Source organism: Eleutherodactylus coqui, chromosome 3 (assembly GCF_035609145.1).
Source record: "Eleutherodactylus coqui strain aEleCoq1 chromosome 3, aEleCoq1.hap1, whole genome shotgun sequence".
Lineage (NCBI taxonomy): Eukaryota > Metazoa > Chordata > Amphibia > Anura > Eleutherodactylidae > Eleutherodactylus > Eleutherodactylus coqui.
The window spans coordinates 6,402,469-6,429,303 of NC_089839.1; the positions used below are offsets into that span (position 1 = coordinate 6,402,469).

General features: G+C 50.3%; 1 protein-coding gene across 1 annotated transcript in view; it reads right to left on the bottom strand.

Moving 5' to 3' along the window:
• Positions 1-26,835, bottom strand: part of GPATCH2 (G-patch domain containing 2) — a 173,833-nt gene that overhangs the window by 46,822 nt on the left and 100,176 nt on the right. The window contains exon 8 of the mRNA XM_066595076.1: positions 25,294-25,358. Coding sequence (XP_066451173.1) covers positions 25,294-25,358 — 65 coding nt within the window. The remainder of the gene's footprint in view (positions 1-25,293; positions 25,359-26,835) is intronic.

A 26,835-nucleotide genomic window follows, 5' to 3' on the forward strand; every position in this document is an offset into this window, starting at 1 on the left:
CCTTCTGCTCTCCTGTTCTGCACCTTCTCATTGTGTAATTTACGACCACAACAAAGTCTGTTTTTGTTGTAGTCGAGAATTAGCTGATAAAAAGAGAAAATAAAAGGAGAAGAGAGGAGGAGAAGAGAGGAGGAGGAGAAGAGAGGAGGAGGAGAAGAGAGGAGGAGAAGAAGAGAGGAGGAGAAGAAGAGAGGAGGAGAAGAAGAGAGGAGGAGAAGAAGAGAGGAGAAGAAGAAGAGAGGAGAAGAAGAAGAGAGGAGAAGAAGAAGAGAGGAGAAGAAGAAGAGAGGAGAAGAAGAAGAGAGGAGAAGAAGAGAGGAGGAGAAGAGAGGAGATGAAAAGAGGAGGTGAAGAGAGGAGGTGAAGAGAGGAGGTGAAGAGAGGAGAAGACGACTAAAAAGTAAGGTCAGTCCAGCCTCAATAATGAGTCTCCTATGAAGCCTGGTTTACTATATACTGCAATATTTAGAAGCTGCAGAGGACAAATGGTGTAAAATTTCTAATGAAGCCCTATTACAAAAATGACTGTGAGCCCAAAATATATCATTTAAGTGGAAAAACATGTACCTACCCCCAAAAGTATCATAGCTATAAAAAGTATAAAAAGCGGACCTTGACCCGTCTGTACAGGAGGCCAAAAAACTTCCCAAGCTACGATGTGCCTGCTTCTTTCCCCGCTAACAATTGGTGGACCCCCCATGATCGGCTCACCTTTGGGGGCCGATGAAACAGAAGCAAACAAAGAGTCCACATCTTAAATTCATGTAACTATTTTGTATCAGAGGGTCGAGCAACTTTACAAAAGAAAAGAAGAGTGACTTTTGCAGTTGAAAACATTGGGTTTTCACTAAAAACGTCCACTTTTCCCCGGATACTCATTGACGACATTATACATTCTGTGAGCTCAGTGTCTGATCTCTTTCTTAATGATGTTCTGTTAGTCTGGAAAAAGCTGGCACACAGGAGCTACGTATCACTTGCCCTTCACCCGGGGGCTCGCACTGAAATGGTAATTATTTTAAGGACACCAAATTATTTTAATAACCATTCTTTTCCTAATTTCCTATTTAATTGTCTTTAGATAGAATAACCCGACCTGATGAAAGTGCTTACAGTAATGCTGCCCTATCGGAGGTTAGAGCATTGCATCTGGACGCCTCTATACGAGATGTGCGAGAGATAGTGCAGGCGCCAGGAGAAAAGTTCATCAATATCAAAAACAAAAAACTTTATTACATTGAGTAGAAGTGGGCGAGTCATACACTTCCTGAAGGTGTAGCTCAAAGATCGGAAGAGTCCTTTAACGTGCCCTGGTTTCCCTTTACATCCTAAATACACTATGCCGACAAAAATATTGGACCCCCCCAATCCTGTGCTGTCAGGTGAAGGGAATATGGAAATCAGATGTGTGAGCATCAGGTATAAAGGAGAGGATCCCACAGGAGACCCCAGTACAGAAACCATTAGATGCCCCCAGGTATAGAACTAACAGGACCTGGTGGGGGGATGTCACAAGGTGTAGAGCTGACAACGGGGTCTGAGGGTGTCATCAAGTGTAGAGCTGACAACAGGGTCTGGTGGTGGGATGCCCCCAAGTGTAGAGCTGACAATGGGGTCTGGGGGATGTCATCAAGTGTAGAGCTGACAACGGGGTCTGGTGGAGGGATGTCACCAGGTGTAGAGCTGACAACGGGGTCTGGTGGTGGGATGCCCCCAGGTGTAGAGCTGACAACGAGGTCTAGGGATGTCATCAAGTGTAGAGCTGACAACAGGGTCTGGTGGTGAGATGCCACCAGGTGTAGAGCCGACAACGGGGTCTGGTGAGGGACGTCACCAGGTGTAGAGCTGACAATGGGGTCTGGTGGTGGGATGTCACCAGGTGTACAGCTGACAATGGGGTCTGGTGGGGGGATGTCTCCAGGTGTAGAGCTGACAACGGAGTCTGGTGGTGGGATGTCACCAGGTGTACAGCTGACAATGGGGTCTGGTGGGGGGATGTCTCCAGGTGTAGAGCTGACAACGTGGTCTGGGGATGTCACCAGGTGTAGAGCTGACAATGGGGTCTGGTGGGGGATGTCACCAGGTGTAGAGTTTACAACAGGATCTGGTGGTGGGATGTCACTAGCTATCGAGCTGACAACGGGGTCTGGTGGTGGAATGTCACCAGGTGTAGAGCTGACAACAGGGTCTGGTGCAGGGATGTCACCAGGTGTAGAGCTGACAACAGGGTCTGGTGGTGGGATGCCCCCAAGTGTAGAGCTGACAATGGGGTCTGGGGGATGTCATCAAGTGTAGAGCTGACAACGGGGTCTGGTGGAGGGATGTCACCAGGTGTAGAGCTGACAACGGGGTCTGGTGGTGGGATGCCCCCAGGTGTAGAGCTGACAACGAGGTCTAGGGATGTCATCAAGTGTAGAGCTGACAACAGGGTCTGGTGGTGAGATGCCACCAGGTGTAGAGCCGACAACGGGGTCTGGTGAGGGACGTCACCAGGTGTAGAGCTGACAATGGGGTCTGGTGGTGGGATGTCACCAGGTGTACAGCTGACAATGGGGTCTGGTGGGGGGATGTCTCCAGGTGTAGAGCTGACAACGGAGTCTGGTGGTGGGATGTCACCAGGTGTACAGCTGACAATGGGGTCTGGTGGGGGGATGTCTCCAGGTGTAGAGCTGACAACGTGGTCTGGGGATGTCACCAGGTGTAGAGCTGACAATGGGGTCTGGTGGGGGATGTCACCAGGTGTAGAGTTTACAACAGGATCTGGTGGTGGGATGTCACTAGCTATCGAGCTGACAACGGGGTCTGGTGGTGGAATGTCACCAGGTGTAGAGCTGACAACAGGGTCTGGTGGTGGGATGTCACCAGGTGTAGAGCTGACAACGGGGTCTGGTCATGGGATGTCACCAACCAATCAGTACAAGACATCACAGCTTCTGGACCTTCCAGAGTCCACTGTTGGCCATGTTATTGGGAGATGTAAGCTATCCAGTGTGCGTGGTGCTGCCATGTTCAGAGAGACCTAATAAACTGGCAGAACGTGGACAGCGAAGCCTTGTAGGAGCTGTGAAGACATCACACACATCGTCTGTCCTTGCTCAGGAGGTCTCACAGGCCATTGTGACATCCATTAGCACCAGAACCATCCGTAGGGAGTGGCATGTGATGGGTTACCATGTACCACGTGACACTGAATGCACAGTGGCGCCTACGATGGTGCTTGGAGCGATGGATTGTAAGAGTTGTGGACAGCTTAGTCACAGTACACCAGATTCCCATCGGATGGCGGCACATGAGTGTGATTTCATTGTGACTACATCGTCCCAACAGTGAAGTTTGGGGGAGGTTCTGTTATGGTATGGGGGAGAGTGGGGGGGGGGGGGGTTTCTGCTGGGAAGGACTTGGGCCATTGGTTATATTGAAGTCCACCATCAACACCAATGAGTTCAGAGACATTCTGGACAATGTGGCATCACCTCCCCTGTGGTAATACTCCGCTACAGCTCCGTGTCTCTACCAACATGACAGAACGCCATGTCATATGGCACACATGTTGAGGCTTCGTTTAGCAAACACAACATCTGCAAACTTCACTGATCAACCCGAAGTCTGGATCTCAATCCCATTCAGCATCTTTGGGACGGACTAGAACGCTGTATCGATGCATGCCCACCATACCCAGCATCACTAGCTAAAGCACCCCTAAAAAAATAGAGGCCGAAGGCGGCCAACATCGGATTGAAAAACGAGAATAAAATACTTTTAATAACGTAGTTTATATGTTCAGTTGCACTAACTACTTCAGGAAGGAGTTGTGGTTGTTATGCAGTGTATTCCCTAGCAACCAGACTGTCAGACATAACTGAATTTTTGAGCTCAAAGCTGGAATGGGACTACAGTGACAACAAAGCAGGGAAACCACGCTTTGACCCCTTTGTGTGACCTTTAGTGGATGATTTTGGTGTCATTAGATTTGTGACATCCTCACCACCGCCGTAAAATCATAACATTTGAGTTTGATAGATTGAGTGACTGTTGGGCGAGGTCAAAGTTCCTGTGTTAAGTCTTGCGGCGCTGTTGTGCTTCAGCCAACCGCACAGCTAGGGAGAGTCAAGCGTTGCTACGCGGCGTTCATATCAAGTGCTGCCATGTCCCCAAAGCGTGGAAGACCGAGCCGTGGACTGCGAACAGGTCAAGCTAAATCCTCGTCTCGACAGTTCTTAAAATATTTATAACTATTTTTCCGAGCATTTTATGTTCACGTAGCGATGGGTCACTCTAGTGACATTAATTCTGTTGCTGCGGCAACCACTAACATTTTTGTAATATAAAAGATTTCTTCCACCAAACTGTGGATCATGTGTCCAAGTTGCCAAAAATCCTGAACCTTCACCGATATCATGTAGACGATGCACGAGCCTTTACACTTCATTTTCTACGTCAGCAGCTGCTTCCCTGGCAATAAAGTGTCTGTGCAGCAATGCTCTTACCAGCCACCTGTGCAGTTTACTGCCAGGGATGCAGCAGGTGATATATGCGCATACATGGCTGTCCTTACCTACAGGCAATCTATGAGGTCGCACAAGTTGCCAGCCACCAGCTTGTAGGCTACCAGGCAGATGTATGCTTGGGAGAATCACTCTCTAAGGTCTGCTGGGCCAGATGATGATCTTCCTCTGTGTGGCAGCGTCTTATGGACCTGCATAAGTCAAACACATCCTGGCTTTGTCTCCTGCCCTTTGTAAGTCCAGTGATGCCCCCGCAACACAAATGCGTAGTTCTGCTGCTTATCTTAGGAACCTGGTTCTGGTATTGTATCTATGTACTGAACTTGATCTGGGGCCCGATTTATGTACTGAACTTGGCTTTGATGCTGCATTTATGTCCTTTGCTTAGTTCTAGAGCTGTACCTATGATATGAGCTTGATTCTGGTACAGTATTTATTCACTGGGCTGTTCTGGTGTTCTGGTGTATGCTATTTTACTAATTTCTGCTCAAGCATAATCCAGTCAAACTGCTTATCAGTGCAATATGTGCAGACCCAATTCCCCAAAATATGTCCCACTGGGTAAAATGTAAATAAATGTAAAATAGAATGCAAGGATTTAGAAATCTCATATGGCCATGTTATTCACAGCAGAACATATATCTCTCAGAAGTGAAGCTGGTCGGAGGCCTCACCAACCTGCAAGTCTGAAAAATGTGGAGATATTTTAGAAAAATATTTAACATAAAATTGTCAATACTTTGAATTAAAAAATTAAATTAAAAAGGCACAAGGCCAACAGTCAATACTGGATGCTGGAGATCTCCGGCCCTCGGGCGACACTGCATTATAAACAGGTATGATTCTGTAATACAATCACTGCAGGGCGCAGGATCATCACCTGTGAACACGGTTCGCCATACAATCCACAGATACAAGTTACAGCTGTATCAGCGTAGAAGAAGCCATATACCAACACAATCCAGAAACACCGGCGTCTTCTCTGGGCCAAATATCATTTACAATGGACTGAGCAAAATGGGAAAGTGTTCTGTGGTCGGATGAACCAAAATGTGAAATTCTTTTTGTAACCCACGGACGCCGTGTCCAGCAGACTCAAGAGGGGAGGAACCATCCAGCTTGTCATCAGCGCACAGTCCTGCATCTCTGATGGTATGGGGTGGCATTAGCGCCTATGGCACGGGCAGCGCACACATCCTGGCGGGCACCATCAGTGCTGAGGGGTATGTAGAGGTTTTAGAACAACATATGTTCCATCCAGACAACGTCTCTTCCAGGGAAGGCCTTGCATATTTCAGCCAGACAATGCTAACCACACACTGCATCCATGACAAGAGCACAGAAGAAGAGTCCAGGGGCCGATCCCACCGCCTGCAGTCCGGACCTTTCACCAACAGAAAAGATTTGGCGCTTTAGGAAACAAAACATCTTGCAAAGACGACCGAGGACCGCGGAGCGGCTAGAATCCTCCGTCAGACAAGAATGGGACAACACTCCTCTCCCAGAACTCCAGCAATCGGTCTCCTCACTTCCCAGAAGAGGGGATGCTACACAACGGTAGACACGGCCCCGCACAACCTTTATGAGATGTGTTGCTGCCATCGATTTCTAAACTAGTTTTTTTTTTAATGAAATGGAACAATGTCTCCCCTCCCCCTTCTGATTTTGTCTTCTATGTTCTACTGTGATACAATAGGGTTAGATGAGATTTCCAAACCCTTGCATTCTTTATTTCTTTACATTTTACAGAGGATCCCAACTTTTTTGGAATTGGGGTTGCATAATTTTTCTAGGGGTGGAAAGGGGATGTGCAGAAATACAAAAAACCTGCCTACAGCTGTCACTGCCCGCATACCCTGCGCTGCGGCGGCTCCTGGGTTGTGTATGTAATGTCGGTGGCAGCTTGGCGTTTTTGACAGCTCGGACCTGTGACCATCCGGCGGATCGGCAGAACGCGACATCTTTTTAATGGTAAGTGGATTACAAGAACACTAGTGGTGGCTGTAATGGAATGGATATCGCACGCGGGTCTTGGGCGACCCCTTTAAATATCCGAGCGGTTTGTCTCTTCCTGACTCGGTTTTGCTGTTTTTCCCCCTCCGTCGGCGCAGCATCATCATTCATCATGAAACACAACCACAAGAGAAGCATAAAAATTAGAAATTAATAAACCCGGCCAATTGAAGTGGAGGACCTGCCTCACCGGAGGAGCCGCCGGCCTCGCCTGAGTGATTCTAGCAAGAATTGATTATCTGCTAGGCTGCATTGAGATATCTAGATTATTGATCAGTTAGATTATAGCACTCAGACCCCTCGTGAAACACAAGACTCCTGGAGGCCCGGCGATGGAGCTGTTTGTAATAACATTAAGTGAGGACCACTCCGTTACTCCTGTCACCCCTCATGTAGAACATCGCAGTTACTTTTTAATCTAAAATCAATGTACTGTATGTCTGAGAGGCCGCCGGGCCTCCATAAACAGATGACTCATTTGTCTCCGCATGGCACCACACTTTGATCAAGAGCCAAGGTGAGCGCAGGCGGGTTTCTCTTCTTTGTGTTTTCCTGCGCAGCTTATACTGTATACAATCAAAGAGAGTTATGGTGGAACGAAGGCAGCGATGTTATTCCATAGAGATGTAATACTCGGACAGTGGCTACTTGTTAGAAGAGTCCCTGGACAGTGAGATAATCACAAAGTGTTCTTCTGCTGGTACCTCAGAGATAGCTGTGATCTGTGCAGTGCCTCCACAGGACAAATGAAGTATTACACATGCCGAGTCTTCCAGACCAACTAATGCTCCTTATAAGAGCTCTTGACTCTGGCCAAGGCATGAGGATCCTGAAGAGAGGACCTCCTATCAAAGGGTTTTTCCAAGACTAAGCTACTGATGACCTATCCTTAGGATAGATCATCAATATTAGACCGGTGGAGATTTTTTGCTCAAAACTCCAGCCGATCAGCTCTTCAAAGAGGACATGGCGCTCAAGTGAGCTCTGCAGCCACTTCTGAGGCTACTAACATCACATTCATGTGGCCTGAGTGCAGCTCCGTCACATTCAAGAGAATGAAATTGAGCGGCTATACAAGCATCGCTATAATGAAATATACAATGCTTTGGCTGGGATGCAGCGAGGAGGCCGTGGTACTCACTCATGCGGAGCAGACTCTTTAAACAACTGATTGGCTGGAGGCCCCCTACCAATCAGATATTGAAGACCTATTCTGAGTCCCAAGTGGAGGATCCCACCGATCAGATATTGAAGACTATTTTGAGTCCCGAATGAAGGACCCCCACCGTTTAGATATTGAAGACCTAGTTTGAGTCCCGAGTGGAGAACCCTTACCAATCAGATATTGAAGACCTATTCTGAGTCCCAAGTGGATGACACCCAATGATCAGATATTGATGACCTATTCTGAGTGTAGGTCATCAATATCAAACTCCCAGAAAAACCCCTATAACTCTAAATTGCCTAACAGCATATATAAAACATGACTCCTAGCCTGGCCAAACCCTTTAACCCCGTCCTGACATGTACCAACCCCCACCCCTCTCCCCAGCCATAACATAGCAGCCATTGATCCCCGACACAGATTCATTGTTTCAGGAGGCCACCGAGGAACGGCTTGCCCCATTTAATTGCTATCAAAAACTGCAAGTTTGTTTCTGCAGACACTGTGATTATAGGTAATCTGAGGTCAAAGCGCTTCGTCTACTCCTGTCTGCGGCGGCTGATGCTGCTGCCCGGGTGCACAGGAGGAAGCAGCGCCGCTTCAGCCTCCAGCAGAGACAGCAAAGTAGGCAAACTGGATGCAACCTGTGTGTCATTACCCAACGGCAACCTGAACTGTGATGTCCGGGAATATAACGGCGGCAGACAATAGTCAGCGGGGTCCCGGCGTCCATCAGAGGTCCTACTGTCTGCTTATTATCTGCACTACTCCTATTGTAAAACATATCAAAACAGGGACATAAGCAGTGAATTACATCACATACTGCATGCTGGGAAACCTGTAATGTAAAGTATATTGCAGACACTACACTGCAGCCTGTACGTTGCAGGATAATACATTGAATGGCCACTTTATTAGAGACACCCATCTAATAAAATGACCCTTGACCCCTTTCAGTGATGAGTTGCTGGTCCTCCCGGGGCGGCGGGATGCGGGGTCCCGCGGTCGGGGCGCGTTCCACCGACTTGTGGTCCGGCTGCCGGGGGCGCGGGTGTCTGGCCGGCGTGGTGCTGGTGGTGTGCGCACCTGTGAGTGCAGCTGCCGTGCACAAGCTCCCTTTTATTATGTTCTGTTGGGAGTTGGCTTCTCCCTCTCTCCGCCCCTGGGCGGAGGTTTTTGTTTAAAGGTCAGACAGAGACTTGCAATCACTGCCAGTTATTGGTTTCCCTCAGTGTGCTAGCTAGTCTGCCTCTGTTGGTCTCCTGCCTCTGTCATCTTGTCCGCTATACTTTGCTCTTATCCACCAAGTTTTTCCATCTGCCTCTGTTCGGCTTAGTATTTTCGTGTTGGTTATTTACATCTGCCTTTTCTGTCGGTATTCTACCCCTTCTTTCCAGGTACGCCAGTGTCCCTTTTTCGGTCCCTAGTGAGAGTAGGGACCGCCGCCCAGTTGCCCGCCTGCGGTTAGTCAGGAGTGGAGGCAAGTAGGCAGGGACAGGGGTTGTGGGTGAGATCTAGGGCCCCCGGGCTGGCGTATCAAGGGTAATATACAGTAACAGATCCCCCATCTTATGTGGATTTATGCTGAAACTGATCCACGGAAAACTTGTCACATGATTTTATGCTCCGGGGTGACGGGAAGAATTACCACCCAGGGCGCCAATCATGAGAGGGACGGGGCTCTAATAAAGGGGATGTCAGTGTATATGAAATATCCTGCAGCTGAAGGAAGAGCTTCCAAAAGTGATACTATTGGCAGAAGCAGCTTCTCAAACTCCAACAAGCCCCATCACATCCATTTGTAATTGCTGACATCTCTTTCCAAAACCATGAACAGCGAGGGATCAGCAGAACAAAAGTGCATTGGGGCGCCAGTGAGGTCTTTGTCCTGTTCAATGGTTATCTAGATAGATGCTCATCTGTACTGCAGCTTAGTTCAGTTCAAGCAAATGGGAATTGAGTTCCAATAGCGGCACTGCCATATGTCTGGTGGTATAGAGCAGTGGAGGGGCTAATGCCAGTGTACCTCGTGGTTCAGAGTTATAGAGGGGTTAATAACATTGTCCCTAGTGGTCTAGAGTAGTGGAGGGGCAAATGCCAGTATCCCTAGTGGTCTAGAGTAGTGGAGGGGGCTAATGCCAGTGTGCCTAGTGGTCTGGAGTAGTGAAGGAGCTAATGCCAGCGTGCCTAGTGGTCTAGAGTAGTAAAGGAGCTAATGCCAGCGTGCCTAGTGGTCTAGAGTAATGGAGGGGCTAATGCCAGTGTCCCTAGCGGTCTATAGTGTAGTGGAGAGGGCCATGCTACTGTCTTTTGGAGAGGTTGATGCCAGTGTCCACAGCCTGCACACAGACTGATTTAGAATGTATGGAGGATGAACAATCGTACATACAACCGATCGTCCCCCATAGTCTCTTCATTGGCTAGAGCAGGGGTCCCCAACTCCAGTCCTCAGGGACCACCAACAGGTCATGTTTTCAGGATATCCTATGGTAAGAACACCTGTGGCAATGTCTGAGACACCGACAATAATTACATCACCTGTGCAACACTGAGGAAATCCTGAAAACATGACCTGTTGGGGTCCCTGAGGACGGGAGTTGGGGAACACTGGGCTAGAGCACATCTCCTGTTCACATACGGGGGTGTAATGCAAACTACGATGGATTTGTTGGCTGCACAAAAGATGCCACCAGTCAACAAATAAGTGTTTACTAATCGGATGCACGTTCACCTGGCCAATGATTAGGCAAAAGAACATCTCTACACATGTACTTGCACGATCATCAGGCCGGGTAAAAGGTCGCCAAGGTATCTTTTTGGTTTTTGTACGGGGATCTATAGCAAGCTAAATCCCAACTACATACAATGGCATGCCAAAAGTCATGGGAAAGGAAGACAGGAACTAGTATTGTGTAGTACTTCTTCTAACCTGGGGTAATGTAGTAACTTCACGTGATAACCAATTCATAGGTGGATGGAAGATGCCTGGAGGGATGTTGAGCCATCTAGATAGCCACCCACAGCTCCGTGGTATTTGTAGGTGCCGGATCTTGGGTGTGAATGGAACTCTCCACCACATCCCAAAAATGCTTGATTGGGCTCATGTCATGTGAACCTGCAGGCCGCACCGTTCGTAGGAACTCTCATAAATACTCTTTGAACTAATTCTGGACAACTTGAGCCCAATGGCACCCTGCATTATCCTGCTGGAAAAGTATCATCATTGCGTGGGAACATGAAGTCCACGAGGAGCTGCAAATGGTCACCAAGCAGTGAACTGTAGTGGGCAGCGGTCAATGACGTGTGTAGGTGGACCACTGGACCCAACCCATACCATGAGAACGCACCCAACACAATTATGGGGCCACCAGCCTGCATCGTACCTTGCTGACAACTGAGGTCCATGGCTTCATGGGGTCTGCACAATACACAAAGCCTACCCTCAGCCCCAAATAATTGGTCCTGTGACTCACTGGACCACGCCGTGTCGCCAGTCCTTTAGTAACCTCCCGAGCCGCGGTGAGGCGCTGTGTCCGGTGTTGTGGTGTTAACAGAGGCGCTCCGGTGGGTATTCTGCGGGTTATGTGTGGCACATCTGGTATTGAAAGTGGATGTGTGTTTGCACGGACATCTCTGGTCAGACGCTGCTGGTCGCAATCATTAAACACCCATGGGCGACCACTGCGCTGGGGATGGTGATGGCTTCTATGACGTATACCCAGTACACACTTGACACTGCGGATTGAATGTTAAATGCCTGCACAGCATTGGAAATGGAAAGTCCCACTCGTCTGGCACCCACTATCAGGCCACGTTCCAATAATGCCACGAGCACGCTGGCCGGTATTCAACCTCATACCTTATACCCCTGGGGTAACGCCCTTCATAATCCATTACATTCCGCTATCCCAGGACTTTTGGCACGTCAGTGTAAAAGACATGCTATAGTAGCCCCCCTCAGCTGGTGCCTGGCTGCTTTTAAGATTTTGGAGGGTCTTAGTAATAGGTGCAGCTGAAAGGGCCCCTAATTAGCAGGGTGACCACGTTCTTGTGTCCACATAATGAAGATTCCGCTCTATGGGGGATAGGAAGCGTTTTAATCCATTAGCTTTTGATCTGCCCGGTTGCTCCTGCGGCACGAGAGCTTCGCCCGTATCAGCGCCGGTAAGGGCCAAGGCGGCCAATAATACAGTAACATCTTCGGACTCTGGACAGCCACCTTGCCTGGAAACTTGGCTGAAGACGAGATGGTGACGCGGACGCGAGTAAACAGTGTCAAATGGAATGATTTTCTTCCGCAGAGAGACAAGAGGAATCTGTCGCCCCACTTTACTCATTTGGATGGAGAGGATTGTGAGAGGATTAAGCCTAGTTAAAGCTGCCCTCTGTACAAGACGTGTTTCCTAGCAGACCCAGACAAGCTCGGGAAACAAACAGATGTGACTATGGTCCCTGGCGTTTGGCAAGAACGCTCATTGTCAATAAGAAAAATATAAGCACGGACAGGGGATCAGCTGCGCAACAGTGGAGCAGGCCTGCAAGTGTCAAAATAGCAGCAGCGGACTGGCAGCGGGAGGTAGAAGGGTTACTGGAGCCAGTGTGATGTGATGTGCCACGCCGGAGCCAAGAAGCTGCCCGCTAATTACTGACGCCAGGATGGGCGCAAAGAGACACATATCTATGTCCGTACGGTACATGGAAGAGCGACATATCTATATCCATACAGTACATGGAAGAGCGACATATATCCATACAGTACAGACGGGAAGAGCGACATATCTATATCCATACAGTACATGGAAGAGGGGCATATATCCATACATTACATGGAAGAGCAACATATATCCATATAGTACAGATGGGGGGGAGTGATGTATATCCATATGGTACATGGAAGAGCGACATATATCCATACAGTACAGACAGGAAGAGCGACATATCTATATCCGTACGGTACATGGAAGAGGGGCATATATCCATACAGTACAGACGGGGGGAGTGATGTATATCCATACAGTACATAGAAGAGCGACATATATCCATATAGTACAGATGGGGGGGAGTGATCTATATCCATATGGTACATGGAAGAGCCACATATCTATATCCATACAGTACATGGAAGAGCCACATATCTATATCCATACAGTACATGGAAGAGCGACATATCCATATAGTACAGACGGGGGGAGTGATGTATATCCATACGGTACATAGAAGAGCAACATATATCCATACAGTACATGGAAGAGCGACATATCTATATCCATAGGTACATGGAAGAGCGACATATCTATATCCGTATAGTACATGGAAGAGCGACATATATCCATACGGTACATGGAAGAGCGACATATCTATATCCATACAGTACATGGAAGAGCGACATATCTATATCCATACAGTACATGGAAGAGCGACATATCTATATCCATACGGTACATGGAAGAGCGACATATCTATATCCGTATAGTACATGGAAGAGCGACATATCTATATCCGTGTAGTACATGGAAGAGCGACATATATCCATACAGTACATGGAAGAGCGACATATCTATATCCATACAGTACATGGAAGAGCGACATATCTATATCCATACAGTACATGGAAGAGCGACATATCTATATCCATACGGTACATGGAAGAGCGACATATCTATATCCATACAGTACATGGAAGAGCCACATATCTATATCCGTACGGTACATGGAAGAGCCGCATATATCCATACAGTACATAGAAAAGCCACATATCTATATCCATACAGTACATGGAAGAGCCACATATCTATATCCGTACGGTACATGGAAGAGCGACATATATCCATACAGTACAGGCGGGAAGAGCCACATATCTATATCCATACAGTACATGGAAGAGCCACATATCTATATCCGTATAGTACATGGAAGAGCGACATATATCCATACAGTACATGGAAGAGCGACATATCTATATCCATACGGTACATGGAAGAGCGACATATATCCATACAGTACATGGAAGAGCGATGTATATCCATACAGTACAGGCGGGAAGAGCGACATATCTATATCCATACAGTACATGGAAGAGCCACATATCTATATCCGTACGGTACATGGAAGAGCCGCATATATCCATACAGTACATGGAAGAGCGACATATCTATATCCATACAGTACATGGAAGAGCGACATATCTATATCCGTATAGTACATGGAAGAGCGACATATCTATATCCGTGTAGTACATGGAAGAGCGACATATATCCATACAGTACATGGAAGAGCGACATATCTATATCCATACAGTACATGGAAGAGCGACATATCTATATCCATACAGTACATGGAAGAGCGACATATCTATATCCGTACGGTACATGGAAGAGCGACATATCTATATCCGTACGGTACATGGAAGAGCCGCATATATCCATACAGTACATGGAAGAGTGACATATCTATATCCATACAGTACATGGAAGAGCGACATATATCCATACAGTACAGGCGGGAAGAGCGACATATCTATATCCATACAGTACATGGAAGAGCCACATATCTATATCCGTACGGTACATGGAAGAGCGACATATATCCATACAGTACAGGCGGGAAGAGCCACATATCTATATCCATACAGTACATGGAGGAGCGACATATATCCATACAGTACATGGAAGAGCGACATATATCCATACAGTACATGGAAGAGCCACATATCTATATCCGTACGGTACATGGAAGAGCCGCATATATCCATACAGTACATGGAAAAGCCACATATCTATATCCATACAGTACATGGAAGAGCCACATATCTATATCCGTACGGTACATGGAAGAGCGACATATATCCATACAGTACAGGCGGGAAGAGCCACATATCTATATCCATACAGTACATGGAAGAGCGACATATATCCATACAGTACATGGAAGAGCGACATATCTATATCCATACAGTACATGGAAGAGCGACATATCTATATCCATACAGTACATGGAAGAGCGACATATATCCATACAGTACATGGAAGAGCGACATATCTATATCCATACAGTACATGGAAGAGCGACATATATCCATACAGTACATGGAAGAGCGACATATCTATATCCATACAGTACATGGAAGAGCGACATATCTATATCCATACAGTACATGGAAGAGCGACATATCTATATCCATACAGTACATGGAAGAGCGACATATATCCATACAGTACATGGAAGAGCGACATATATCCATACAGTACATGGAAGAGCGATGTATATCCATACGGTACATGGAAGAGCCGTATTCTATAATACCTGCATGATAAATATGGCTTACTGGAGAAATCTAAATATCATGTACCTCCAAGTGATTGTGGGAGGACATCGCTGCTGTAGGCCACACAAACACCGCAGACCGCTCATTATGGGATTCACAAGTAAACAGAGGAAATGGAGCTCATTTGTACAAAAAATGTAGATTTTAAAGCTGCTAAAATAAAATACATTAAATATGTTTTTCTTTTGACTAGAAGATACATTTTAGTAAATCTTGCTAATGTGCGAGCATCTTATAAGTCGATGTCAAAGAAGCCTGGAGGGATAAGACCACCGTGCACAGAACACTCCATGTAGTTCCATCACAGCTGTACAGCTCCCCTCCAGTCCCTGCTCAGTGAGCATTTATGTGGACTCCAGATATTAACCCAATCACTACTCTAGACCACCAGGGACACTGGCATCAGCATATCCCTCCACTGCTCTAGACCACGTGGGACACTGGGATCAGCACATCCCGCCACTGCTCTAGACCACCGGGGACACTGGGATCCGCACATCCCTCCACTGCTCTAGACCACCGGGGACACTGGGATCAGCACATCCCTCCACTGCTCTACACCACCGGGGATACTGGGATCAGCACATCCCTCCACTGCTCTAGACCACCGGGGACACTGGGATCAGCACATCCCTCCACTGCTCTAGACCACCGAGGACGCTGGGATCAGCACATCCCTCCACTGCTCTAGACCACCAGGGACACTGAGATCAGCACATCCCTCCATTGCTCTGGACCAAGGACACTGGCATCAGCACATCCCTCCACTGCTCTGGACCACCAGAGACATTGGAATAAGCACATCCCTTCATTGCTCTAGACCACCGGGGACACTGGGATCAGCACATCCCTCCATTGCTCTGGACCAAGGACACTGGCATCAGCACATCCCTCCGCTGCTCTAGACCACCAGGGACCCTGGCATCAGCACATCCCTCCACTGCTCTATACCACCAGAGACATTGGCATTCGCACATCCCTCCACTGCTCTAGACCACCGGGGACACTGGCATCCTCACATCCCTCCACTGCTCTAGACCAAGGACACTAGCATCAGCACATCCCTCCACTTCTCTAGACAACCAAGGACACTGGCATCAGCACATCCCTCCACTGCTCTGGACCACCAGAGACATTGGCATAAGCACATCCCTTCATTGCTCTAGACCCCCGGGGACACGGACATCCTCACATCCCTCCAGTGCTCTGGACCGAGAATGCTGGCATCAGCACATTCCTCCACTGCTCTAGACCACCAAGGACACTGGCATCAGCACATTACTCCACTGCTGTAGACTAAGGACACTAGCATCAGCACATCCCTCCACTGCTCTAGACCACCAGAGACATTGGCATCCGCACATCCCTCCACTGCTCTAGACCACCAGGGACACTGGTATCAGCACAACCCTCCACTGCCTAGACCACTATGGACACTGGCATCAGCACATCACTCCACTGCTCTAGACCACCAGAGACATTGGCATCCGCACATCCCTCCACTGCTCTAGACCACTAGAGACATTGGCATCCGCACATCCCTCCACTGCTCTAGACCACCAGGGACACCGGCATCAGCACAACCCTCCACTGCCTAGACCACTAAGGACACTGGCATCAGCACATCACTCCACTGCTCTAGACCACCAGAGACATTGGCATCCGCACATCCCTCCACTGCTCTAGACCACCAGAGACATTGGCATCCGCACATCCCTCCACTGCTCTAGACCACCGGGGACACTGGCATCCTCACATCCCTCCACTGCTCTGGATTGAGGACACTGGCATCAGCACATCCCTCCACTGCTCTACACAACCAAGGACACTGGCATTAGCACATCCCTCCACTGCTCTAGACCACCAGAGACATTGGCATAAGCACATCCCTCCATTGCTCTAGACCACCGGGGACACTGGCATCCTCACATCCCTCCACTGCTCTGGACCGAGGACACTGGCATCCTCACATCCCTCCACTGCTCTGGACTGAGGACACTGGCATCAGCACATTCCTCCACTGCTCTAGACCACCAAGGACACTGGCATCAGCACATTCCTCCACTGCTCTAGACCACCAAGGACACTGGCATCAGCACATTCCTCCACTGCTCTAGACCAAGGACACTAGCATCAGCACATCCCCCACTGCTCTAGACCACTAGAGACATTTAGATCTGCACATCCCTCCAGCGCTCTAGACCACCGGGGACACTGGCATCAGCATATCCCTCCACTGCTCTAGACCACCAAGGACACTGGAATCAGCACATAACTCCACTGCTCTAGACTACCAGAGACATTGGCATCTGCACATCCCTCCACTGCTCTAGACTACTAGAGACATTGGCATCCGCACATCCCTCCACTGCTCTAGACCACCAGAGACATTGGCATTTGCACATCCCTACACTGCTCTAGTCCACCGGGGACACTGGCATCAGCACATCCCTCTACTGCTCTAGACAACCAAGGACATTGGCATCATCACATCCCCCCTCTGCTCTAGACCACCGGAGATATTGGCATGCGCACATCCCTTTACTGCTCTACACCACCAAGGACACTAGCACCAGCACATCCCTCCACTGCTCTGGACCACCAGAGATATTGGTATCAGCACATCTCTCCACTGCTCTAGACTACTAGAGACATTGGCATCCGCACATCCCTCCACTGCTCTAGACCACCAGAGACATTGGCATTTGCACATCCCTACACTGCTCTAGTCCACCAAGGAAACTGGAATCAGCACATAACTCCACTGCTCTAGACTACCAGAGACATTGGCATCTGCACATCCCTCCACTGCTCTAGACTACTAGAGACATTGGCATCCGCACATCCCTCCACTGCTCTAGACCACCAGAGACATTGGCATTTGCACATCCCTACACTGCTCTAGTCCACCGGGGACACTGGCATCAGCACATCCCTCTACTGCTCTAGACAACCAAGGACATTGGCATCATCACATCCCCCCTCTGCTCTAGACCACCAGAGATATTGGCATGCGCACATCCCTTTACTGCTCTACACCACGAAGGACACTGGCATAAGCACATCCCTCCACTGCTCTACACCACCAGGGACACGATCAGCACATCTCTCCACTGCTCTGGACCGAGGACACTGGCATCAGCACATCCCCCCCACTGCTCTAGACCACCAGAGACATTGGCATCCGCACATCCCTCCACTGCTGTAGACCACCTGGGTCACTGGCATCAGCACATCCCTCCACTGCTCTAGACCACCAGAGACATTGGCACATCCTTCCACTGCTCTAGACCACCGGGGACACTAGCATCTGCATATCCCTCCACTGCTCTAGACCACCGGGGAACCCTTGGATGCTTGGAAGGCCTGCCCTAACACATGACTGGAATTACTTTAGAATGTGTGTCATTAACATCACCAGAGCCCTAGTACAACACATCAAGGAGCTGCACGTACATTAAATATCTCAGTTTGGACGAACACTCGTATTATACACACGTAATAAATATAAATATATATATGCACATCCATGCAGAGGCCCGACGCACTGCAATCCATGCAAGTTCTCAATAGACTGCAGCACCTAAATGTATGAAGTCCTAGATGACAGATTGAGCTCTGCTACATCTCTAGGTGTTCCTCCTGTAAGGGTGCCTTCCCCTCACCGAAGCCTTCTCTGTGCATCGCTCGGCGCCTCCTGCTCCATCTCTGGAGACTCACGGACTGCTAATGTTCACCACAACATGGCGCTCTCTTGGCACCGCCGGCGCGCCGTCCTTACAAAGGATAATGCATTGTTTTCTTCTCCCCTCTAATTAGTTATTTAAACATATGTTCAGCATTTAACTCTAAATGTTTGCTTTTTCCCAGAGCTCGCCGACAGCTGTCCAAGATCCCAATGCCAGAAACATTAAAATATCAACATCTGCTGAATTATGTAAATTTACTGGAATATAATTGAGCGCGAGTTGGGATTGATCAAATCCAAATTTTGAATTGAAACATCAGGCCAACACCCGACCGCATGCAGGTCACGGCGAAGGATAGGAGGCGCTCCGTGGATGAGAAGCCCAACTACCGGACAACCGGGCCGGGACATTTACCTTTCAAGTTTTTGGGATTGCAACTTCTGCAAACTCATCGCCGCCGCCCTGCAAATCCACCAGCAACACATTTATAAGAGGGCGAATGGAAGGAAGTCTGTCAGCTGACTACCTATAAAGACCAGGACTTCGCTCATGCTGCTGATCAGGATGTGAGACCCCCTGTAAGCCTATTGTAAACTAGAGGAGTGGGAGAGAATTAAAGGGGCCTTATCCTCTGAATAGGTGTCATCCGTAGTCGATCGACGGGGACCCACCACTCGGGAACCCTGTCCATTGGCTGATCGCCCGGCTGTCATTGGGAGCACTGCGCTGCTCTTCCACTTCCTGCTCGGTTACTGACATGCTTTCCCGGGCAGGAAGTGAAGAGCAGAGCGGCGCTCCCACTGATTATAATGGTAGTGAAGCTGTGCTCCCATTCCCCCCCACCGTCCGCTGAGGACGTCCAGCCTGCTGCATCAGATAGCGGACTGGATGATCAATTGACGGATGGAGATCCCAAGCGGCAGACCCCCGTCCATTAACTACTGATGGCTTATCCTCTGGATTCCCAAAAAAGGGCAGAAAACACCTTTAAAGGGGTTTTCTGGGGCTTAAAAGAAAAAGTTAATCGAACTCAAGAGTAATAAGAATTGAATACGGCGTCTCCCCGTCCATCACTGCAGCCTCAGCGCCCGCTACATGGAAGCTAGAGGAAGCGGTGGGCGCCACAAGGAACCTAAAGAAAGCGGTGGGCGCCACATGGAACCTAGAGGAAGCGGTGCCCGCTACATGGAATCTAGAGTAAGCGGTGCCCGCTACATGGAACCTAGAGAAAGTGGTGGGTGCCACAAGGAACCTAAAGAAAGCGGTGGGCACCACATGGAACCTAAAGAAAGCGGTGGGCACCACATGGAATCTAGAGGAAGCGGTGGGCACCACATGGAATCTAGAGGAAGCGGTGGGCACCACATGGAATCTAGAGGAAGCGGTGGGCACCACATGGAACCTAAAGAAAGTGGTGGGCACCACATGGAATCTAGAGAAAGCGGTGGGCACCACATAGAACTTAGAAGAAGCGGTGGGCGCCACATGAACCTAAAGAAAGCAGTGAGCACCACATGGAACCTAGAGGAAGCGGTGGGCGCCACATGGAACCTAGAGGAAGCGGTGGGCGCCACATGAAACCTAGAGTAAGCAATGCCTGCCACATGGAACCTAGAGGAAGCGGTGGGCACCACATGGAACTTAGAGGAAGCGGCGGACGTCAGATGGAAACTAGAGGAAGCGGTGAGTGCCACAAGAAACCCAGAGGAAGCAATGCCCGCCACATGGAACCTAGAGGAAGTGGTGGGTGCCACATGGAACCCAGAGGAAGCGGTGGGCACCACATGGAACCTAGAGGAAGTGATGCTCACCACATGGAAGCTAGAGGAAGCGGTGAGTATCACGTGGATACTAGAGGAAGCGGTTCCCGCTACATGCCATTCATCCTGTATGCCACACTCAGCCACTCACAGGCCTCAGCGGTGATTCTTCTACGGCCACACAATGTACAGCATATGACTGTCCGCTGCTTCTGCTGGGTTCTGTGCGGAGGGTATTGCGGCTGCAGTGCTGGACGGGTCGACGCCGGGAGCTGGGAGCACACAATTTTTGTGAACTTTTTTTTAATGTCCCGGAAATCCCAGAGAAAGTGCTGCGCCCTCCAAAGGTGTCCATAGACTTTAGTTTCCAGGAGCGGCGTATTCTACAATTACAGGTTGCAGAAACGCTTCGCCGCCCAAATACAAGAGGATTAACAACAATAAAGATAAACGTGAAGCAGAACGCGGCGCTCCCTTAATTGGCCGACGGACTCTCCGTATCCCTAATAGTACATCCATTTAACCAACAATCTAATGTCCCAATATATTAACAGCTGCTCAAAAATGTCGTAATTAATGGTTTAATTTATTTTTGGCAAAGTGGAAGCGGTGACAAATAGTTGTGTGCGGAGAGCAAATTAGGACTCCTTCCCAAACAGCAGATGACAGGAGGGAAAGTGAAATCATCTCTGTAGGAATGAGAACTGCGGCAAGAGCAAATCGCGAGCGCCGAAAAGTCACCGAGAAGACCGCGCTGGAAGGACGCAAAGCGCTCTCTTCAGGGTGCGGCTCGCTTTCCACCAGCAGGTGTCCTGTCTGAATGATGAGGTACAAGCGGCAGATTTTTCCGGAGAGTTTGCCGCAGAACCCGCACCGATTCAGCGTCCGTATCCCATCTACATGGCACGCATTTTACCTGCATGCAGATTTCAAATGTGTGCGCAGAAACAAAACAGGGACGTCACTTCTTGAAGACGATTCAGAGGCAGAATCCACCCCGGATAATGCTCTCAGAACTCACCACGACATAGCCAGCCCCCGACGCCGTACGAGGAGGGCTCAGCCCGCGGCGCCGTACGAGGAGGCCTCAGCCCGCGGCGCCGTACGAGGAGGCCTCAGCCCGCGGCGCCGTACGAGGAGGCCTCAGCCCGCGGCGCCGTACGAGGAGGCCTCAGCCCCCGGCGCCGTACGAGGAGGCCTCAGCCCCCGGCGCCGTACGAGGAGGCCTCAGCCCCCGGCGCCGTACGAGGAGGCCTCAGCCCCCGGCGCCGTACGAGGAGGCCTCAGCCCCCGGCGCCGTACGTGGAGGCCTCAGCCCCCGGCGCCGTACGTGGAGGGCTCAGCCCCCCGGCGCCGTACGTGGAGGGCTCAGCCCCCCGGCGCCGTACGTTGAGGGCTCAGCCCCCCGGCGCCGTACGTTGAGGGCTCAGCCCCCGGCGCCGTACGTTGAGGGCTCAGCCCCCGGCGCCGTACGTTGAGGGCTCAGCCCCCGGCGCCGTACGTTGAGGGCTCAGCCCCCGGCGCCGTACGTTGAGGGCTCAGCCCCCGGCGCCGTACCAGGGGGGCTCAGCCCCCGGCGCCGTACGTTGAGGGCTCAGCCCCCGGCGCCGTACGTTGAGGGCTCAGCCCCCGGCGCCGTACCAGGGGGGCTCAGCCCCCGGCGCCGTACCAGGGGGGCTCAGCCCCCGGCGCCGTACCAGGGGGGCTCAGCCCCCGGCGCCGTACCAGGGGGGCTCAGCCCCCGGCGCCGTACCAGGGGGGCTCAGCCCCCGGCGCCGTACGTTGAGGGCTCAGCCCCCGGCGCCGTACGTTGAGGGCTCAGCCCCCGGCGCCGTACCAGGGGGGCTCAGCCCCCGGCGCCGTACCAGGGGGGCTCAGCCCCCGGCGCCGTACCAGGGGGGCTCAGCCCCCGGCGCCGTACCAGGGGGGCTCAGCCCCCGGCGCCGTACCAGGGGGGCTCAGCCCCCGGCGCCGTACCAGGGGGGCTCAGCCCCCGGCGCCGTACGTTGAGGGCTCAGCCCCCGGCGCCGTACGTTGAGGGCTCAGCCCCCGGCGCCGTACCAGGGGGGCTCAGCCCCCGGCGCCGTACCAGGGGGGCTCAGCCCCTGGCGCCGTACCAGGGGGGCTCAGCCCCCGGCGCCGTACCAGGGGGGCTCAGCCCCCGGCGCCGTACCAGGGGGGCTCAGCCCCCGGCGCCGTACCAGGGGGGCTCAGCCCCCGGCGCCGTACCAGGAGGGCTCAGCCCCCGGCGCCGTACCAGGAGGGCTCAGCCCCCGGCGCCGTACCAGGAGGGCTCAGCCCCCGGCGCCGTACCAGGAGGGCTCAGCCCCCGGCGCCGTACCAGGAGGGCTCAGCCCCCGGCGCCGTACCAGGAGGGCTCAGCCCCCGGCGCCGTACCAGGAGGGCTCAGCCCCCGGCGCCGTACCAGGAGGGCTCAGCCCCCGGCGCCGTACCAGGAGGGCTCAGCCCCCGGCGCCGTACCAGGAGGGCTCAGCCCCCGGCGCCGTACCAGGAGGGCTCAGCCCCCGGCGCCGTACCAGGAGGGCTCAGCCCCCGGCGCCGTACGAAGAGGGCTCAGCCCCCGGCGCCGTACGAAGAGGGCTCAGTCCCCGGCGCTGTACAGGGGAGGACTCAGCCCCCCGTGCCGTACTTACGATGAGATCCTGAGGTGCTGTTTGGTTGCTATGGTATTCTGGGATTATCTAAAGGCCCCCAAGGCTCCCATGGCCGACTGCCTGTCAGGGCACGATATAACGCAATACTATGGTACTGCATTATACCCAATGAGCGATCTATGAGGACTACAAAAAAAATAAAATTTAAATAAATTTAAAAAGTATTAGAAAAAAAATAAAGGCAATAAAAGCCTTAAAAAATCCCTTTCCCCAATATTTATAATAAAAAAAAAAATCAAAACAGAAGAGCGTATAACCATATTTGATATCGCTGCATCCATAAATCTGATCTACCGAAGCAATGTATTATTATCCTGTTCAATGTCCTCAGAAATAAAAGTACACGACAGAATTGCGCTTTTTTAGTCCCCCGAGTCCTAGAAAAATGTAATTAAAAGGTTGCATGTACTTTAAAATGGTACCTATAGAAACCGCAGGACGTCCCGCAAGAAACAAGCCGATACAAAACTGCTGACGGCAAAATAAAAATGTCATCGCGGCCAGAGGACGGCGGCACGAACGGATTCTATTCCCAAAAATATGTTACTTTTTAAAATTAGTGCAGCAAAAAATAAACCCACAAAATAAAGTCATTCTTGCTGCAGCGTTTACGCTGTAAATACAAGGCCGCGCTCCGAGACGGCGCAATTGCGGTTTTTTTTCCCATTTTACTCCATTTAGAAACTTTTAAATGTTTTCACTCTATTATTTAATTTCAATAGCAGCTCATCCGGCAGATAACAGCGAGCCGATGGAAACAGAACAGTTAGGAATTTTTGAAAATGGGGAGTAAAAACAAAAAAAGTTTTAAAAAACGAAGGCGCGGCATCATTAAGGGGTTAAACCGGTCATCCGCGATACGGAAGCATCTGCTATTATCTCGGTCTCTGCTGGATTAGTAGATTATTGCTTCTGTTGGTGTGAAAACCCACAAGATATAACGCAGTTCTTCCGCCGGCCTGCGGGATGGCGCCGCACGGCGAGGATTCTTCAGCAATCGATGGATTTTCAATGGCTGGGATTCAATCGCTGAGCCTCAGCCGCTCGCAGATAAGACGTCTTGATGAATGTCACATTTTCCTCAATGTATTTTCTAATATGATTATGAAGGACAACCTGGTCGATCCGGCGCTCCCCTTGGCAAAGGTCAGCAAAGCGGCTTCGGCTTAACCCTTTCTACTCTTATGGACGAAGCGTAATAACTAGTCGGCATTGAGATGGTTAAAGGGGTATTCCCACTTTTATTAAAGGGGTTGTAAACTATTGAAGGCCTCTTCTCAGCATAGGTCATCCGTTGCCCGGGACCTCTGACCATCAGCTGGTGCTCCTCAGTATTAGTATTGCAGGCACTGAAGTGAGTGGGAACTTGGCCTGTAATACCAAGCCTGGCCACTCCAGTGGGAATGGAGCTGTCTGCTTCCTGCAGCAATCAGCTCAGTGCAGCAGAAAACCAGTAACGAACTACTGATCTGCGGAGGTCTCGGGCAACGGACCCCCACCAATCTATCATTGATGACTTCCCGGAGGATAGGCCATCAATAGTTTACAACCGGTAAACCCCTTTAAGTGTTATTTGTGTAATGGAAGGTTATACGATTGTCTAATGAACTTTGCTTCAATTCCCAATGGTTCTCAAGATCAATAGAAACATCGTTTACTCCAAAGGTTTACAAATCAGTCATGTGACGACCCCATATGGGCACGGACTGCGAGGAACCCCTTTAATACCGCAGCTAAACATTAAGCCATAAGGGAGTTTGAAGGATTTTCACTGAGATTGATTGGTTGGGGTCCAGCTGCTGGGACCCCCACGGATCCCGAGAACAGGGCTGCCATTTCCTCTGATCTTCAACTTCCTGGTTGCTTCTCTCACATCACTGAATGTACGGTAAGTTGTGCTTTCGCAGGGCGGCTCCATTGATTTTCATTGGGTCTGTGAGATCTCGCTAGTAGAAAGCGCTACCTGCCCTCCATTCAATGACTGGGAGAAGCAACAGGAATGGAGGCCAACGGGGGACCTTGTTTTTGGGATCCGCGAGGGTACCAATATTTGGGCCCCAACCGATCTATTAATTTCCATCCAGTGAAGGGTGAAAACTAGTTCTGTAACAGAATACTCCTCTAATGCTTCCCCAGGACGCTCGATCTGCCCCGTTCCTCACCTGCTGGCTGTTTTGACCGAACAGTTTTTCTTGTGACCTCGATCTGAACGAGCGTCTCGTAAAAGCTGGAAAGAGAAAAGGAAAAACCGGTCATGGGAATATCCAAAAATTACCAGAATGCAGAAGGTGCCAATCTCTTATACACGGGGCAAAACCGCTTTGTGTTCGCTATGGGCACAGCTGAAAACAGCAGCTGGATGGTCTCGGAGTTAGGCCTGTCCATACTGACTTTTGCATCATCTGATTCACATATGGCATTGCAGCTGTGCCCCGGCCTGACCAGGGGTCTCAGGACCCAAACTTCGAGCATCATACATGCATCTGGTGTTTGGAGTTCAGGTCTGCAGATCGATGGTTAGGCCAGGAAACGGGTACGATGTCTGTACGTGCAACGGATGGTGCAAAGTCCATGTGTATGGGCCCTTACCTAAACGTAAATAAAGACACGTAATCTAAGACTTTACCAAGAGACGACCAACGGTGGAGCCCTTGAGGTGGTCAGTAGACCGCCACAAACAAAGGTGAGCTAGCGGGTGCTGCTGAGAGCCGAGGGATATTGGAAGGTGCTGCCTATAAGTCAATATCTGACCTTCCCAATAGGTGGCACCGCAGAGGCATAGTACAATTTCTCAGAAGCGCAGTGCATGGTCTGCAAGTTTCCTAAAGCCCACTTGGTGCTCTCCACAGGGTAAACTGTACCCCTCCTGACCCACATCACAGGCCTCTCACCCAGCCAGCTAGAAAGCTACTGCACATTGACATGGGGCAAAGACTCGAAAACATCTGTCTGTACTTGGCTAGCTTTTCCTCCTTGAGAAGACTCTAGTTTGGTTTACACCCTTTGTCTTGTTACAAGGTTGGATATTGACTTATAGGGAAGCTAGCTTCCAATAGGTGGCGCTGCAGGGGCATTAAAACACCTCCCATATTTTCTAATCCTGGACAAGCTCTTTTTTAATGCCCCCCATAGTAAAAGCCAGACTTTCTGCTGAGTGGGAGGTCTTCCCAAATGTCTACATTATTAGGTTGTAATAATTTGTATCTGATGCGCCAACTTTCCAAACTGCCACATATTATCCAATCAGCATCTCATCCTGTATGAAGCACAGGCCCCACCCCCAGAAGAACCAACAAACCGCCACGGTGCTCTGCAAGGTGCTTCACAGGCCCCACCCTCAAAGAACCAACAAACCGCCAAGGCGCTCTACGAGGTGCAGCACAGGCCCCAACAAACCGCCAAGGCGCTCTACGAGGTGCAGCACAGGCCCCAACAAACCGCCAAGGTGCTCTACGAGGCGCAGCACAGGCCCCACCCCCGAAGAACTAACAAACCGCCACGGTGCCTTATGAGGTGCAGCACAGGCCCCACGCCCAAAGAACCAACAAACCTCCAAGGTGTTCTACGAGGTGCATTCAAGTTCTAAAGCTCTCATATTTATTTCTCTACAAAACTACTTATTCCAGAAAGCTGAAAGTGTTGTCACTTTTCTAAATAATCTCCCTCTTGACGTACACATTTTTCACAAGGTTGACACAATGATT